The sequence below is a fragment of the Macrobrachium rosenbergii genome, chromosome 48, assembly GCF_040412425.1.
Source record: "Macrobrachium rosenbergii isolate ZJJX-2024 chromosome 48, ASM4041242v1, whole genome shotgun sequence".
NCBI classification, from domain to species: Eukaryota; Metazoa; Arthropoda; class Malacostraca; order Decapoda; family Palaemonidae; genus Macrobrachium; species Macrobrachium rosenbergii.
The window spans coordinates 26617895-26636098 of NC_089788.1; the positions used below are offsets into that span (position 1 = coordinate 26617895).

General features: G+C 41.4%; 1 protein-coding gene across 50 annotated transcripts in view; it reads left to right on the top strand.

The window, feature by feature from the left end:
- Positions 1-18204, top strand: part of LOC136831307 (echinoderm microtubule-associated protein-like 2) — a 370899-nt gene that overhangs the window by 337589 nt on the left and 15106 nt on the right. For 32 of the 50 annotated variants that reach the window (XM_067091500.1, XM_067091464.1, XM_067091463.1 and 29 more), the window contains 3 exons: positions 6564-6680; positions 13558-13645; positions 13793-14019. In XM_067091500.1, coding sequence (XP_066947601.1) covers positions 6564-6680; positions 13558-13645; positions 13793-14019 — 432 coding nt within the window. Of the gene's footprint in view, positions 1-6563; positions 6681-12777; positions 12820-13557; positions 13646-13792; positions 14020-18204 lie in introns of all 50 variants that reach the window. The other 18 variants (XM_067091484.1, XM_067091492.1, XM_067091454.1 and 15 more) reach the window with 1 other exon arrangement.

Here is an 18204-nt window from a genome sequence, read left to right on the forward strand (position 1 = left end):
GTTCTTCCAGTCATTCAAATCTGCTGCTCCCCCTGCCTCTGGCATGACAAATGAAGTATTACCCCATATAGGATGCAGAGACGTGCTTCCTGCATGTGGACCTATCAGTTTATGAACTGACAAATGAGCTTCCAGTGAAACAGCTTCATGCAGAAAGAGACCTTGGCTGCCAATGCAGGACCTAAGGAGACAGTCCTCATGACTTTGTTCTAATTATCGTTATGGCTCAGCATGATAGCAGATTCACCTCTAGTGCATTTTCTGAGGAGTCCAAGGCAAAGTTTTAGATGTTGATGTTAGTGGGAAGGATGTTGACCTTCCTTTCACACCAGTCAGAACCTGTGGAAGAACCTTGTCGTGAGGGGACATGACACTCTTCATGATCTCTTTGGAATGGATTAATCCTGTGTACCTCCTTGTACTTTATGAAAAACAAGGTCAAGTTGGCAGTTGAGAAGTAGTGGACTAACACTCACAACTCCTTCATCCACTGTACAGTTTCCTTTCTTCTAAGTCCATTCACTGATTGCATCCAAGTGTTTGGAATGCTATAGCATCAGACTTAACTAGATACCAGGTCTCTCCCAGAGCTGGATTGGGTGCTCAGACTACTTCCTGTTCATTGGAGGGCCTGGAGTTTTCCTGGGCTTTTTCAGTCTTCCATCCAGGCTTCAGCTGGAAGGGAGGAGAATTCTGAAGCTGGGAGTACTCTCCCCTCTGCCACAAATAGGGGGATGCATGTCACACCATTTGGCAGTGTAGCACCAAAAGGCAGTAGAGCTCTGGGTAGGCTGTGTAGGATGGTTACAGGCTATTTCTTATGGTAATGACTGAAATCCTAACTGGTGGGTATGTCAACAAACAAGGGGATGTTCTCCCTCTCTCTTTGCCAGGTGTCATGATAGGTGCAAGAGTGGGAAGTTTGTCATACCATTGAGCTGTTGGCCATGTACACCCATGGTTGTCAGAATCAACTACCAGACCAGTTCAATTGCCAAGATCTGGTTGGTGTTCCCATGCTGGACCCTTGGGCTGCTGTGGAGGACACTTTCAGCACCCATGGGATAACTTCAGTGCTTATGCCTTTCCCCCATCCAGCCTAATCTGTCAAGTTGTCAGCAGTGCTCTGGTCACCCAGGCTCAGGTTGACTGTGGCTGCTCTTTGTTGGCCACTAGCGGAGTGCTATCTTGATATCCCAGCCCCTCTTGTGGATATGCCAATAGAGTTACTTGCTGTGTACCATTAGTATGTGGAGTGACTTACATTTCTTGGCTGGAGATTGTCCATTATCTTGTGCGAGAGAGGTTTTTCTTGCAGGGCTCTGTTAGAGATGTCTGATAGTTCCACAACAGATGTCTGCCAGATAGAGTGGGCCAACTTTTGTGGCCAGTGTTGTAAGAAGGGTCTCTAGCTGGAGTCACTATTCAGCTGATTGTGGGCTTCCTCATCTACCTCTACTGAGACATGCTCCTATGTGTCTGTAAATAAAGAGCTATTACCCAGCCCTCTCCCATATGTTCCAGCTGAAGAGCATGGACCTCTGTCCCTTTTGAGGTCTCCTTGCTCTGGAAGAGCTTCAAGCAGTCTTGCCCACTCTCCAGACTCAGGTCTCTGGGTGGAACGTAATTCTTGTGCTCTGTAGTCTTCTTCAAGTGCTGTATAAACCCAAGAGAAGCTTCAGACAGGCATGTTTTGCTCAAAGCTTTTTTCCCGCTAGCCTTAGCACCTGTAAAGGAGTAGATGAGCTGCACATTCCTAGTGCAGTACTTGGAGGATGGGGGAGAACAGGGAGGATGGGGGAGAACAGCAAAAGCTCAGAATCAGTCAGTCCTTGATGGGAGTTTTAAGACTTTATATGTCTTCCCTCTAAGACTTAGTAGGTGATAGTCATGATGAGATGCTGTCATATCCAGTGATGGGTCATGTGATACCATCAAAACAGACTTAGACTTCTCAGACCTGAGTACCAATAACTTTCGTTAGTGCAGCCATGCTCATAAGTCATGCAACATGATTCTTTTTGCGTTGTCCAAACTCTCAGACTCAACATAATGGTTGCCAAGAAGTGTCAAACTTTTTTATTTCCAATGTCTTAAATGTTGATAAATTTGTGTTCACAGCTAAAATTATTTTCCCTCTGGGTATACATATGATCTCTTATGCATTGGTATAATTCTCAAGCTATTGAAATGAATTTCTTTTTTGTTACTTCGCTCAGAGCACAGTGTGATATGATAACCACTCCAAGTAGCACTTCTAATCTTAACTGCTGACCTAATAGGCTAAACAGTCATAACAAAATTTTCAAAATAGGACTATGAATTATAAAGAGCCTTCTTTGAATTTTGAAGTTTTAGCCTATGTTCAAACTGCCTGCTTATCCTGTATGTTGCAAAATGATTTATAGACTTAACAAAAATAATCTAAAGCTTCAGAGATGTAATCTGATTTACTAAAGGATGTATTTTTAGAGTTTACTGGTTCTTTGAAGAATAAAAGATGATTTAATAATCTAAATATTTATTGGTATTAACTCCAAGGCCTATGCAACACTTTTTTATAACTGACTAAGGATGTTATTTTCTTGAATGCAGTTTGCATGCATTTGGTGTATGATTGATTCATTCATAAGACAACTTGAAGTGCAGGAATGTGTAGATAGCTTCATATGCTTTCTGGCCAGAAATTGTTAATATAGAAATAGTGAATGTTAAGTGTAATGTAATTTTAGCATGTAAAGAAAAACTACTAGGCCTAGGAACAAAATCTTGGCATTAATAAAAGTGTGATTGCTTATGCGAATACTGGTTAATAAACCATTATTTTTGAAGTGGTTAAGAAATATAACACAAATTTTATTTTTTTATGAAAATCCAACTACTCATATAACGATATAAAATACATATTTTCAAGATAATTGCAATGTCTTTACTCATTATAGACCTATGTTCCAGCTGGTTCATGTTGCTGCTACTCATATGGTCACAATCCCTGCCCACCCGTTGATTTTGGTGGATGTTTTTTAGCTGCTTTTGTTTATATTTATCTTTTTTTCAGTACTGAGACATAAAAATAATCAAGTAGGACAACAGTATTTAAAATTTCATGGTTGCAATGTAAGCAATATCAGTATTATGAAATTTTTTTCTTATTTTAATATTTAAACGAAACTAGGTTTGATAAAGACTTTTTTGTCGAACACATCAGCACTGGGTGAATGAAAGTTCTAGAAATGTTTCTTCACTGTTTTTCCAAAATTTGGGTATGCATAATATTTTTGCACAGTTTTGTTATACTGTACAGTATATGATAGATTTCACTCTTTTGACACAGCCTATGGCCTTATTTTATGGAATAAATGTTTTCTCATTCAAATGAAAGATTATTATGCAGCATGTTAGATTGCCAGTTAGTGAATTTTGAACAAAATCCTATGCAGTTGTGTAGCATCACTTAGAGCATGGCTATACCAGCAGGGACAAGAGGGAGGTATCAAAGAACACCAACTCATTTTGGCTTTATGAGGTCATAGTGGGTGTATGAGTCACTGGTGGAGAGAAATGGCTCTATAACCTGGGCAGTGGCCCACGAAGTCGGTCATTGCTCTGTTCTTGGCATTTACTTATCCATTGGCTCCGAGATATTGATGCCAGGTGTCTGGTGCTCCCATACCCCATTTACCACCTCCCACCTCAGGGACATCACCAACAAGTCCTGAAGAGAATAGGAATAACACTAGATATTAGAAAATTTAATTAAAGAACCTAACTTAATATTGGAATTATATTTATGGATGGAATGAGACTTCTTAAATTGATCAGTTTCTTAATCAACCATGTTGGATATTTATTATCAGTCAGTTTATTAAGAAAAAGTGGAAAAATAAAGTCTTCATCATGAATGCAAATATTTGCAAATCTAAAAAATTACAACCATATGACTGCTAAGTCATATTAACCCTTTAACGCCGACTGGACGTATTTTACGTTGACAAAAGTTGTCTGTCGGGTGCCAAGTGGACGTAAAATACGTCAACTACAAAAAGTTTTTTAAATATTCGCGGAAAATACTTATAGGCCTTGTTTGCGAAAAATTTTAAATCATGTGCCTTGAGGGATGCTGGGAGTTCACGGATCACGCTGTTGTTTTGTTTACAAGCGTGACCCAGCTGCACATGCGCGAATTTCTTTCTTATCCCAAAAGAAAGCATCAGCTAACTCTGCTGAAAATCTCAGAATTTCTCTAGTCACTTTGTCGTAATTTTTGCACCGTTTTATATTAGCCATTACATAAAGTTTTATATATGAAAATGTGCGCAATTTCATGTAGAATACAACAAAAAATAACTCATGGTTGTAGCTTTTATCAGTTTTGAAATATTTTCATATAAATCACGATATGCCAAAATTTCAACCTTCGTCAATCATTTACCTTCATTTTGACCCTTATGTCCCGAAATGCTGTCGAAATTCTTTAAAAATGCACTGTTTTGTATTAGCCGTTACATAAGTTTTATATGTGAAAATGTGCGCAATTTCATGTAGAATACAACAAAAATAAATCATTTTGACAAATTTGAACCTTCGGTCAACTTTACGAAATGGTCAAAAAATGCAAAAAGCTAAAACCTACATTCTAGTAATATTCAATCATTTACTTTCATTTTGCAACAAACGAGAAGTCTCTAGCACAATATTTCGATTTATGGTGAATTTTTGAAAAAGCTTTTTTTCCTCTGCTGAAAATCTCAGAATTTCTCTAGTCACTTTGTCGTAATTTTGCACCGCTGAAAACTCTGCTGAAAATCTCAGAATTTCTCTAGTCACTTTGTCGTAAAAATTTTTGCACCGTTTTATATTAATCATTACATAAAGTTTTATATATGAAAAATGTGTGCAATTTCACTTTGTGTAATTTTTGCAGTTTTAATACAACAAAAAATAACTCATGGTTGTAGCTTTTATCAGTTTTGAAATATTTTCATATAAATCACGATAAGTGCCGAAATTTCAACCTTCGGTCAACTTTGACTCGACCGAAATGGTCGAAAAATGCAATTGTATGCTAAAACTCTTACATTCTAGTAATATTCAATCATTTACCTTCATTTTGCAACAAACGAGAAGTCTCTAGCACAATATTTCAATTTATGGTTAATTTTTGAAAAAAACTTTTTCCTTATGTCCTCGCTAACTCTGCTGAAAATCTCAGAAATTCTTTAGTCACTTTGTCGTAATTTTTGCACTGTTTTGTATTAGCCGTTACATAAAGTTTTATATGTGAAAATGTGCGCAATTTCATGTAGAATACAACAAAAAATAACTCATGGTTGTAGCTTTTATCAATTTTGACAAATTTGAACCTTCGTTCAACTTTGACTCGACCGAAATGGTAAAAAAATGCAATTGTAAGCTAAAACTCTTACATTCTAGTAATATTCAATCATTTACTTTCATTTTGCAACAAACGAGAAGTCTCTAGCACAATATTTCGATTTATGGTGAATTTTTGAAAAAAGCTTTTTCCTTACGTCTGCGCCCGCTAACTCTGCTGAAAATCTCAGAATTTCTCTAGTCACTTTGTTGTAATTTTTGCACCGTTTTATATTAGCCATTACATAAACTTTTATATATGAAAATGTGCACAATTTCATGTAGAATACAACGAAAAATAACTCATGGTTGTAGCTTTTATCAGTTTTGAAATATTTTCATATAAATCACGATAAGTGCCGAAATTTCAACCTTCGGTCAACTTTGATTTGACCGAAATGGTCGAAAAATGCAATTGTAAGCTAAAACTCTTACATTCTAGTAATATTCAATCATTTACCTTCATTTTGCAACAAACGGGAAGTCTCTAGCACAATATTTCGATTTATGGTGAATTTTTGAAAAAACTTTTTTTATGTCTGTTCGTTATGAATTCATGCATCATTTTGTGATAATATTTTCTCTGTGTTGCTTTGATCGTTTTACATTTTGTTATATACCAAAATCATCGCAATTTAGTGTACAATACAACGAAAAAAAAATTAGCTCATTAGCTTTAACCGTTTTGCTCACAGCGCGATTTGTATGACGTTTTTTTTCGCGTTGTCATATATTCCAGTATTTATATATGATATTTTTTTTTCATTTCTGATGGTTGCATACTAAACTTCAGGCAATGAGAAAAAAAGAAGCCAAAAATGAACTCTTAATCTTAAAAACTAAGCGTGCTGTGAGTTAAAAAAAAAAAAACTTTCTTTCCACTTCGGCGCTAACTCCCAAACCCCGCCAGCATATGGCAGACACTTTTGTAAATAGAGGCTCGGCGTTTAAGGGTTAAGCTGGCAGTCCTAGTATTTCAAAATTAAAATATTCTTGTGTTTTAAATCTAGGCACTTATTAATGATTTTATTATCAATATCTGGGATTATATATAAATACTCTACTTTTTTATGAAGAGTATCCTAACTCTGTTCTCAGTGTTTCCTTTAAGTTATAAGTGTAATATAGTTACTCACTGTATCATCTATATTGAAGCAAATTTTAATGGCAATGGTTGTTATATATTTCAGGTGCTTAAATTTTCACCAAATGGGCAGTATCTTGCTGTTGGTTCGCGAGATAACAACATCTACATCTACCAAGTTTCAGAAGATTGTCGTAAATATACCAGAGTTGGTAGGTGCCAGGTAAGTCAAGATATGAGTATTTCAGTTTTCAGATCTGTATGTCATGCTTTAATATTTTAAGATTCTAGTCTCTACTAGGTATGAGTTGGCATTTGACTTACCTAAAATGCACTTGCAAAAATTTTTAAATGCAGTTGGAGGACATTAGGAAAACTAGTAAAGTACAAAATGGAAAACTTGAATTTGCTGCTTATCGCGCATACAAAAAATGTAAATAATACACAGAGCACATTTCAACTTTAAAACACATAAAAGCCTCATTATTAGCATTTATATTATCATTGTACTTACTACACACTTGAAACGGCAACTATGACATGATTTTCCTTACTGAACAGTGACATACTATTTCTTATGTAAAAACAAATATTCTAATAAAAATCCATTGTTCCGACACATACACGAACCTACACTTTCATATATGGAGTAATCTGCACTTACCTAACTTCGGTTGTTATTGAATCATCGCTGAAAAACAAAATCCTAACGCAATACAGGCAGTCCCCGGATAACGGCGGGCTCGGCTAACAGTGATTCGGTTTTGTGGCACTTGTCTATCGACGAAAATTGGCAATTTTCGGCACCAAAAATTGCTGATTTCCGCTTATCAGCGCTGATAATTGGGTATTGGCACCAATACATACCTAACAGAGGCGCCGATAACGGAAAATCGGCACTTTTTGGCGACGATAACCCCCGAAAATTGCCAAAATCGCCGATTTTTAGTTAGCGGCGATTTTCGGTTATCATCACACCCTCAGAAACAGAACCCCGCCGATAACCAGGGACTGCCTGGTGTGATGATAACCGAAAATTGCTGCTTACCGAAAATCAGCGATTTCGGTGCTTTTTCGGTGACTTTCGGGGGTTACCGGCGCCGAAAAGCGCCGATTTTCGGTTATCGGCGCCTCTGTTAGGTATGTATCGGCACCAATACCCAGTTATCGGCACCGCTAAGCAGAAATCAGCGATTTTTGGCCCCGAAAATTGCCGATTTCTGTCACTAGGCAAGCCCCATAAAACCGGATTGCTGTTAACCGAGCCTGCCGTTAACCGGGGACTGCCTGTACCTGGGTCACATGGTCTTACCTGGGTCGACCTGCCTTCTGCCATTTTGATCACAGCTGTCCTAGAGTTTGCGTGTTTTCTGAGTCATCTCATATTTGTTCATACTATTTCTCTGTTCTTTGTGACTGGAAGTAAGAACTCGTGCCCAGTGATTGTCTGTCTGACCATCTTTGCTGCATGTAATTTGCACTTTCATGTCTGTAAATTATACAGGCAGTCCCCGGTTATTGGCGGGGTTCCGTTCCCGACAGCGTGACGATAACCGAAAATCGCCGACAACTGAAAATAGGCGATAATAGCGCCGATCCTCGGTTATCAGCGCCGGTAACCGGGGATCAGTGCCGCCGATAACCGAGGATCAGCACCAATAACCGGGAATGTAAGACACAGAGTGGTAGACTAGAATGTGACCCACGTGTATCTTCCTCTCGAGAGAAGAGCAAAGAGAATATTGCACAGATTTTGTTGCTTCTTTTTTAAGTGGGATTTCATCCCAGGCCTTAATAACATAGTGGAAACTTTTTTTTGTGAGATCTATTTTGGAGTCGGAAAAGCGATTTCTGTGTCCACATGATCACAAGTGTTTGTGTTTTTCCCGACACCCTAGTGTTTCTCTCTCTCTCTCTCTCTCTCTCTCTCTCTCTCTCTCTCTCTCTCTCTCTCTCTCTCTCTCTCTCTCTCTCTCTCTCTCACATTGATGGTAGAGAATGGGAAGCCCAAAGTGTGTTGTTGTGCAGGTAAGGATAATTTTTGCATTAATTCACATCACCGATAGACGTAGACCGTCGCTTGGTGTATATCTTGCGCGGGGGTCAGAAATGCTTCCATGAGGCACTGTGTGGAGAGTACAAAGCATGGCCGTCACCTCAGTAGGGAAAGTATGAAAGAAGACAAAGGAAGAAGCCCACCTCCATCTTCAGAGACCCCTCTCCATTCTTCCCTCCTTCCCCATCGTCGATGCCGCCACAAACTCCTCCTCCATTCCCCATGACCTCTGGTAAGGATGTTCTTCCTCCTGCTTATCCCGCAGGTAAAATATGTTTTGCAAGGGAGTCGAGCGCAGGTATGGGAAAAAGGGGCAGGCTGAAGTCACCCTACAGGCCTTCCCAGCTGATCACATACCAGAGGGTTGTAGAGCAGAACCACCATTCACGTAGCCAGGTGAGGCAGATATCCCCCTCAACAGAGTCAAACCTCTCCTCCAGAACACCTTCAGTGTGATGAGAGAGAAACCGTTTTGGGACCAGCGTCCAGCAGGTGAAGCTCTTCTCCGCGAAGGAACCCCTCAAGAAGCAGGAGCAGGTTTCGCTGCTTAGACGTATTGGAATGAGAGTGCTGGCTCCTTCCCAGTACTGTACTCTGAAAGGGGGAGTTCCCAATCTCACTCTAGAAGAGGGCCATGGAGGTGCCATCTCCTGGAGGCAGGAGTGGGATGGAGCAGAGCGACACCCCTCTCTGCACCGCTCCCGACACCACTCACCAAGATGGAATGCCAACGGGAAGTCGGGGAGATGTCGCCACTCTCGCTTGGGAGACAGGTCTCGGAAACGGCTCTACTCCAAGGGTGGCCACAGGAGAACGGGTGTCTCACGCATCTCACTTTGTCCCAGGCACTGGTCACCAGGACGGGACAGTGTGGGTGGATCCAGAGATGCCACAGCCTCTCCATAATGGCTGACAATTACCCGGCGGAATAGGACAAAGACCTGGACCTCCTGGGTCCCGCTACCCCACTAGGTGCAGCAAGACTGGCGGAAGGGATAGAGTCTTCCCACCAGGAACTTCCAATGGGAGAGGAGGGGTCCTTTGCCTCCTGCAGGTCCCAGAAATTACTTCCCCCCAAAATTTTCCCCAACAAGCTGAGTATTATATACCAGTAGAGGTCGGTGCCCTCCCTAGAAATGTGAATTTGTCAGTCTGCCAACTTTCTCCCATTGCCGAGCGAATGGGTGCAACCACTACCCAGGGTCCTTCTGACCCCTTTGCACCAGCACCAGCCCCAGTAGGCCACCTACCTGGGCTGTCGGTACCATACCTGGTCGTTTGCTAGCAGTGCAACAGGTGCAACTGCTGCCTGGGGTTCTTTGGACCAACTGTGTATTGGTACCAGTCTGGGAGGTAGAGATGGTGCGGAGGGAGTCTTCCTATCGTAAGTGGAGACAATGGCACCAGAATTGACTGCCAGAGCAGTATTCCAGTTAGTATCGTAGATCGATCTATGGGTCTGTGATTGGCCAAGATCCTTTTTTCCTCTTGCAGCCCTGAAGAGACCATTACTCCGGGAGGTAGGGATATTATCTTCCTCCTTCACTAGACAGTAACCTTGTGGGGAGAGGGGGAGACACTGTGCTGCTTCCAACTTCTAGGTCTGTTAGTCCCAAGTCGGCTTTGACGTTCAGGGACGGACTGGTTCTGGGATCATTGCCCCCTCTTTGCTAGAGGGAGGGGGAAGCAATGGTGGACAAGCTTGGACTTGTTCATCAATCTATTGGCGAAGACCTTTAGGTCTTTATGTGGCACTGCAGCTTGACCCTCAGGTCAGGCTGGCCCTTCCCCTTCGGTCAGAGAAAGTCCCAGACTTCCTTGACTCCTTGTAGAGGTACTCGGACTTCTTCTATCCTGGTAGAAGACAGAGGACTGTGGGGGTGGGGCAGTTCTTCCTGATTGCTGCTGATGAGAATGGGTGCCTGTCAAGCCATTGGGCAAGTTTGGCAGTGACATGGAGCAGAAGCACGGGAAGTGGAAGTCTGTCAGATAGTTCTGCTACCCTCCGAGTTTCTGTCATTCCTCACCTCTCACTGGTCTGTTTCCGAATGTTCAGTCCTGGCTTACAGAAAGACCTCTCCCTGTGGGGAGAGGTGAATGCGATGCTCCCAGAAGGCATTATGGGAGTCTTCTACCCCTCTTCCAAGTGAGCTGGTTCATTCGCCAGAACAGGTCCTAGATGGAACGGTCCGTCCTGTTCTTGATTCCATCAGAGAGGGCCTCTTGTTGCTTGGGGATCTGAGGGATATGTATGTTCAATACTTGCTAAGCCCAGTCAGAGCCCTGAGAGCCTACCTTAAACGTACAGCCCCCACAGACCAGACTGTTGGAGACGTCTCTTAAGTACGGGTCAGGAGAAGCAAGAGATTTCAAGGATCACTATCCCCTGGCTGAGAGAGGTGGTTGTGAGGGCACACAGTTTGGACTGTAGCGAAGATACGGGCCCAACCAGAGCCAGGGCTTATGACATCAGAGGAATAGGACTGTCAGTGGCATTTAGGAAAACCACTCTGTCGGTCAGGTCCTCCAGGCCAGGGTCTGGAAGAGGCTGATTGCATTTACCTCTTTCTACCAAGGATTTAGCACATAAGTCCTTAGATACTTTCACCTTGGGCCTGGTAGTGGCCGCACAGCAGGTCATGAACAACCTAGAGCTCTGTGGGATCTTTGTTGAGAAGGGAAGACATCACCAGCAACATCATGAGGAATGTGGGTGAGTACGGTACACACAGCATACGCCTCTTGCATGCCCTTGGGGTATAGAGAGGGAACACCCCACATGTTTACCTGAGAGATCGTCCTCCCTCTTTCAGGTGAGGCTCCATATATGAAAGCATAGGTTTGTATACGTGTCGGAACAAATACCAAATTAAAAAGAAATTTGTATTTTCCTAACGTAAACCTAAGCTTTCATGTAGGTAAAGTTACCCTTCTGATACCGCCCCACATAGTTTCGATCTTTCCTTCTAGGAGGATAAGCGTAATAGTGTACAGGCTGTCTCACATAATGGCAGAAGGCAGGTCGACCCAGGTCACACCACATGACCCAGGTACATAGAACATTAGGATTTTTTTTCAGAGACGATTTAGTAACAGCCGAAGATAGGTAAATTGGGATTACTCCATATATGAAAGCATAGGTTCTTATGCAAGGAAAAATGCAAATTTATTTTTAATTTGGTACATTAAATCCACATTTGAAAAATATTCCAGTGCGAGAGAGACAATAGTTTTAAATTATTATTGTTTATTAATTTATAGTGTGCTCTTTAGAGCAAACTTGTGATTATCTATATGTTTTTCACTCAAGCAGGAGGTCTTGAAACCGACTGATCACTGTGAAACCGACCTATCACTGTAACGTAAAATTTATTGTCAGTCTTGTGAATGAATTGATAGCTTTTATTGTTTAAGGCATGATTGGCATTTACAATTTCCTTTACAATATGGAAGCTTCATTAAAAAGTTGAAATGGCAGACCTGCAACAGTATTAAAATTAGACACCCCCCCTACCCCATAGCTTTAAGACTAGTATTGCTCAGTACAAATCAACCAGTGTAAAATGGATGTCATTTTAAAGAGGGAAATTGACAAGTTTCTCCTTGATTATGTTAGTCTCTCACATGTACACTTACACCTTGGAACCACTAACTCAGTTCAGTTATAACCTTGTTGTTTATTGCTACTTAAACATTAAATTATTTCTATTTTTGGCTGGTAAATATACCTGTTTTAAAGTAATGCCATAATTTGTAATTAGTGTAGGTACTTAAGGTAATTATTATTATATTTACTCAATAAGTAGTCCCTATTTACAATTATGCAAGGAGTGTATGAAAACGGTAGCCATTTTAAAAAAATATACTTGAAAACTGTTTTTAAACATTTAATTTTACCTTGGCTCTAATTAAAAGAACTTTTAAAAAAATGAACACAGAATAATAAATTTTGTCTCCACTTGTGGAACAAGACACCAATATTATGATGTATTGAAAAATTAGCAGATCATGCTAATAGTTTACAATGTTAACAGATTAATATACACTTCTTGAATGTTTCTTAATGAAGTAGTTTTGCTAGAAAAACTTTCATTTGCTCTAAAGCTATAGAAAAGTTCAACATTTAATTATTAAATTTAAGTTTTGGCAGATCAAGCACAGTTTGCATGAATTATTTTCCGGCAAACTGGGAACTAATAAGTATGACTGGTATTACTTTGGGATTTTCATATTCCCATGTTTGCTTTTTTCCACGCTATCCAAGGCTAAAGTCAGAAGAGCCAGATATCAAAGTGCATCATCGGTGGTAAGCCTCTCAAGGTGTAATTCTATGCATGCACTTGTATATCAAAATATTTGATGGTTTTGCAGTGTTTTAACAAGCTACTGGGATCATGACAAGCTGTTTTTCTGAAAGGTGTTGGTATCCCAGCTTGGGACTTTAAGCCTACAAATACTTATCCTCTTGGGTGAATCAGATAAAACAGCCAAGTATTACAGTTCTAGGTTGTATACTTAGTGAACTTGAGTTAAAGTGATATTCTCAAAAGGATCTGTTGATAGTCATTTTCTATGTTGATTCCTGAAATAGCACTACACCCAAAGGGACAGAGTGGCTTGAAGTGTTTTGCTTTAAATGTCTGCACATGTGGGTAAAAGAAAAAATTATGAATGCACAAGTATTTAAATCAACAAGATTTATTTTGTTAAATGGTGAATTTGTTACTATCTGTTTATATCTGCTGCATTAGATTGGCTAATATGGTGCTGACTAAAAGCAAAAAGCAAATACCAGTTGTTTAATAATACAACTCTAAATATTCTCAGGGTACAAGAATACAGAATATCTAGTTCTTGCTTTTCAACAGGTTCCATATCCTAATATAATTTAGATTTAAAGCATTTAACAGGTTCAAACTCCATTACTTTTGTGAAGAAGTTTTGATTTAAAGCAGACACCAGTTATGTCAATGCAGTTTTACACTAAAAATGATTCCCAAGCAGAAAGAATTAATTTAAGAGTAATAATTTTGATTTTCAACAGGGTCATTCTAGTTTTGTGACTCACTTGGATTGGTCCGCTGACAGTCAGTTCCTTCAGACAAATTCTGGCGATTATGAGCTACTTTTCTGTAAGTACATGCTATGTGTTTAATTCATTTTTTGAATTATAAATAGTGTTATGTACAACTGATTTTTGGTGTATCAAAGAATAGCTTTACTATTAGAACTTTTTAAGGAAATGCATTCTATGAACTAATTACATTTGACATTTTCAGGGAATGCTGGTCTCTGTCGTCAAATTGCGCAAACGTCTCAAATGAGGGATGTTGAATGGGCCACCCAGTCTTGCACTCTTACATTTGCTACACTAGGTATCTGGCCAGAAGGTACCGATGGAACAGATATCAATACTTGTGCCAAGGCAAATCAGATGGACTTGTTGGCAACTGGAGACGATTTTGGCAAGATAAAATTGTTTGCTAGTCCAGCTTGTCAACAAAGAGTAAGTTTATTGTTATCTGATAATACAGTGGAACCCCGGTCTCCGACCGTACCGAAACTCGACAAAATCGGATTCCGACACGAAATGCCGAGTAAACTTTGCGCCGGTTCCCGAACAACAAACCGGAATCCGACCCGACGCGATCCGACCCGTTGACGAAACATATGATGTTTGTAAACAAAAGTGTTTCGGTAACGCCGCCGCTAGTTGGCGTTGTTGGTGGCGTTCTTCCCACATTTAAAAGCACTTACAGTAGACTCTGAATGAAATTTACCATAAATTAATACAATCCTGAACTTACAATGTTTATGTAATTACAGTAGTACGCGATACGCCACCAGGATGGCGCTCTGGTTTGTTTACATTGCGCTTGCCACAAGCTGCGATGCCGACGTAACTTGAGGCGTTTTTCTTAATTTTTATAACAGACTCTACAGTACATTCGGCTTATTTTTAATATTGTTTTATTAATTTAATGTAATGACCAGGCTTGTTTTTCATTGTATTTATCATTAACAACAGTTTTTGTGCGTACCCGTTACAGTACATTCTGGAGTGCATATGGGCTGCCTAGCCTAGCCTGCAGCGCTCAGTCTACCACTGGTAGGCCAATTTTTTGATACAGTATGCATTTAAAACTGTAAGAAGACTTCTAATAAGGTAAGTTATTTAACTCTGAACTTATTTAATTGTAATGTGTGTAGTGTTTTGTATAAAAAGACAAGGTTGGAGTAGTGACTGGTGGTCAGGAACGGATTAATCCATTTTCAGTTATTTCTTATGGTCGAAATTAATTCGGAATTCGACAAAATCGAATCTCGACATTCCTTCTAGAACGGATTAGCGTCGGAAACCGAGGTACCACTGTAGTACTAATGCTTCAGGACTTACGTTTTTTCTTTCTGATCACTGGTGTTACAAATTTTACATATATTTAATCTTACTCATTATTTATTCAGTAAATTTTAATGCAGCTTGTAATTACGATGTGCCACATATTGTATTCTTTGAATATTTGAACAATATATTGTTTATATACTTGAGAACTACAGTATTGGACTATTTGGCTAAAGTTAAATAACACATGTTTGCCCAGTCATGAGAAATAATTTTCATTTGTTTTTCACTCAAAGTAAAATCTTAATTTATATATTGCTTTTCTCTTCATGGCTCAGTTCTTGTTCAGTATTAATCATACACTGACTTTACCATTACATATGTTTCTATGTTTTTCCAGCCCAAGAAGAACCCTAAAAGAGTTCAGAGGTCTGGTTAAACAAATCATTTATAACTAACTCTGCAGGAAGGAATGACCTGTGAAATTATAATAAAAAACAGAGAAATGACTTTGTAAAATTAGAGTTAAAATTGTGGAAAGGTATATGAGGTTTTCAGAAATATCTTCTCTCACCATGAGGAGAGTGGTTCAAGTGCCCAGTATTCTTCAAAGTGTCTAACACAAGATCAGGCTCCTCAAATTCTTTTACAGAATGTGACAGAGGAGTTAGCTATTCCTATTGTGATATGAACCTACACATTAAAAAATATAGTATACCAGCACATCTCAGGCTTTAGCTGTGTACTAATTAAAAAACAAAAGCCTATCAGGTAGGCCAAAGCATTTCCCTGACCTCTGCCTAGCTTCTCCAGTATGTTTTCAGCCTCGCTCGCATAAGGTTGTACTTGCGTGTGGATATGCTGTTAATGCAGGGTGCGTGTTGTGTCTCAAATTCTGTTATTCGGGAAAAGAGAGGCCTTGTAAGTTCATGTCACCAGTGGTGGTAGATCCGCAAACAGTATGTATTTCCTGTTGACAAAAAGTTCTTATGAGACTATGTGTACAGAATGTGAAGGGTGGCCAGCTCCTCAGTGAAGTTTCTATGAAAAACAGTAAAGGAAACAGAAGGGAAATTTTTCATTGAGGGATCCTACCCTGAGCTGCCCTCTCCCTCCTTCCCCTTGCACTCCGTTAGTAGCATCAGAGGCATTGAGGAAGTTTTTCTCCTGTCCCTGCCAAGGAAGGAAGGGTGCTGAAGTAATGGCAGAAGTTCTTGCCATCCTTTGAGACAGTTTAAGAAACCAGCATGATGGCCCTTGTTAGCTTTCCCACTCTCCTCACACCCAGTCAGCCAGCAGGAGGGCAGACCCAGATGCCCTCTCCCACCTTCCTCCTGTAAAAATGCATATGGGTGTGGAAGGAGAGTGACCTAAACCTAAGAAACAGTCAAGGTCTCTTTCTTGCTCCCACTCCTCTCCCCCCCCTTCCAAGTAAGAGAGAGAGAGAGAGAGAGAGAAACACACTGTCAGCAAAGAGTAGGGACTGGGAAGAAGTAGTACTGTCATTCATGAAAGGAGAGCCAAGCAAGATGTTCTTGCTCAGCCTTGTGATTGTTCCAGCATTTTTTCCTCCTCTTTTTCATCAAAGGTGGTTGCACCTTCTCAGTGAACAGCAACGCCAGTGGGAGATGGTGCTGGAGGGACTCGTCCTCTTTCGGGAAGAGAGAACACAAGAAGCCTAGTGGGAAGGGGAAACACTCTTCGAGATGGAGCTATTCGCTGAGGCATAGGCATTCTTCAGGGCGGAGTTGGTCATCGAGGCTACCCAGCAGGAGTGCCTGATGTAGCAGGAGTCAGAGCTTGTTTGCCTGGAGACTCAGGCTGGAGGAGCTACACTGTACAGTGGTACATTTATCATAGTGGAGCCAACCAGAAAGGAAGGCTTCTCCAGTCAGGTCTTCCCCTATACATCTCTCCCCTTCCCTGATCGTGGTCCTACTGGTTTTTCACCCAGCAGAGGCAAAAATGGTGTTGGTCTACAGTACCCCCGAAGGTGGAGGGGGCATCCCCACAACATTGGTAGCCAGCAGAGCAGCACTCTTCACACAAACACCAGAAGGGGCAATATAGTCAGGCCAGAACCCCTCGGATCTGGACAGCCAGGAAGAGGCTTCGCAGGCCGAGGCCTTGAACTCCAAGGAAGAGGAGTGCTTCTAGGATATTATTGCCCTGATTAGGCAAATGCATGGATTTGCTAGTTCCTTGTCAGTGTCTCCTGCCTTCTCCTTTATGGAGAAGTTTGTGGAGGCCACACCAGACGTCAGGTAGTTAGTTAGGCTCCAACAGTCCCCCTTGTCAGAGGGCATATTAAGGGAGGTGAATGCCCTGATAGCTGGTGAAGAGGACTCCTTGGTGGCTACACAGGCAGCAAAGTTGCTGTCTCCTCCCATGCCCAGGCATGGAAAGTACTACTTTAGGAGGGTCCCATGCAGTACCCAGACAGTGGACCCATCCCTCAGCAGGTTGGGCAACAGTAAGCCCATGGAGTAATTTAAGCATCAGGGCCTGCGTCTATGCCACGCAGAGACAAGCAATCATCACAAACGTGTGCTGCAGGGGGTTTGCAAGTGGTTTTGTGGCTGGACCTCTGCCAGGGAACCTTCCTTTGTGGAATGGATGAGGTATTCCCATTGGACACATAGCCAGCAGTGAAGAAGCTCATAGTTCCAGTAGGCAAGGCTCTCACCTATCTCACCCAGCAGAGAGCCTGTGGGTGAAGTTATTCTAGTTGGTTGTGTCCCAACAGATGTCTCAGGAGAGTTTGCTTTGTCTGAGGAACAGCCCTTATCTCTGACTTCCCACCAGTGGGGTGCAGAGGGCAATCAAGTCAAGAGGGAAGATTCCAAGGATAACATGTTTTCCCAGGTGTTGTCAGTGAAGTCAAGGCACAAAGTCATGGGCTTTGTGCAGAGACCAGCCAGGCAACCTGGACTGAGAACTTCAAACCCTGCAGTGTCTTCCTCCTTAGCCCAGACACTGCCGTGGGCTGCAGGTCTCTCTTGCCCAGAAAGGGAGTGAGAATGGAGGCCAGATATTTTAGTCTGCCCAGCCTTCCCAAATATGTAGGAGAAACAGGACCGGAAATATAGGCAGTTCCAGGTGAGGAGATCCCCCCCCCACCCCATCAAGCTGCCAGCAGGTCTCTCTTGCCCAGAAAAGGAGTGAGAATGGAGGCCAGACATTGTAGTATGCCCAGCCTTCCCAACTATATAGGAGAAACAGGACCAGAAAGAGAGGCAGTTCCGGGTGAGGGGAGACAACTACCCCCCCCCCCCAGCTGCCATGAATTGGTTGTGGGGGGGCAGGGGGGGGTGGGGGGAATGCCTGGCAGAGCAGTAGGCAGTGTGG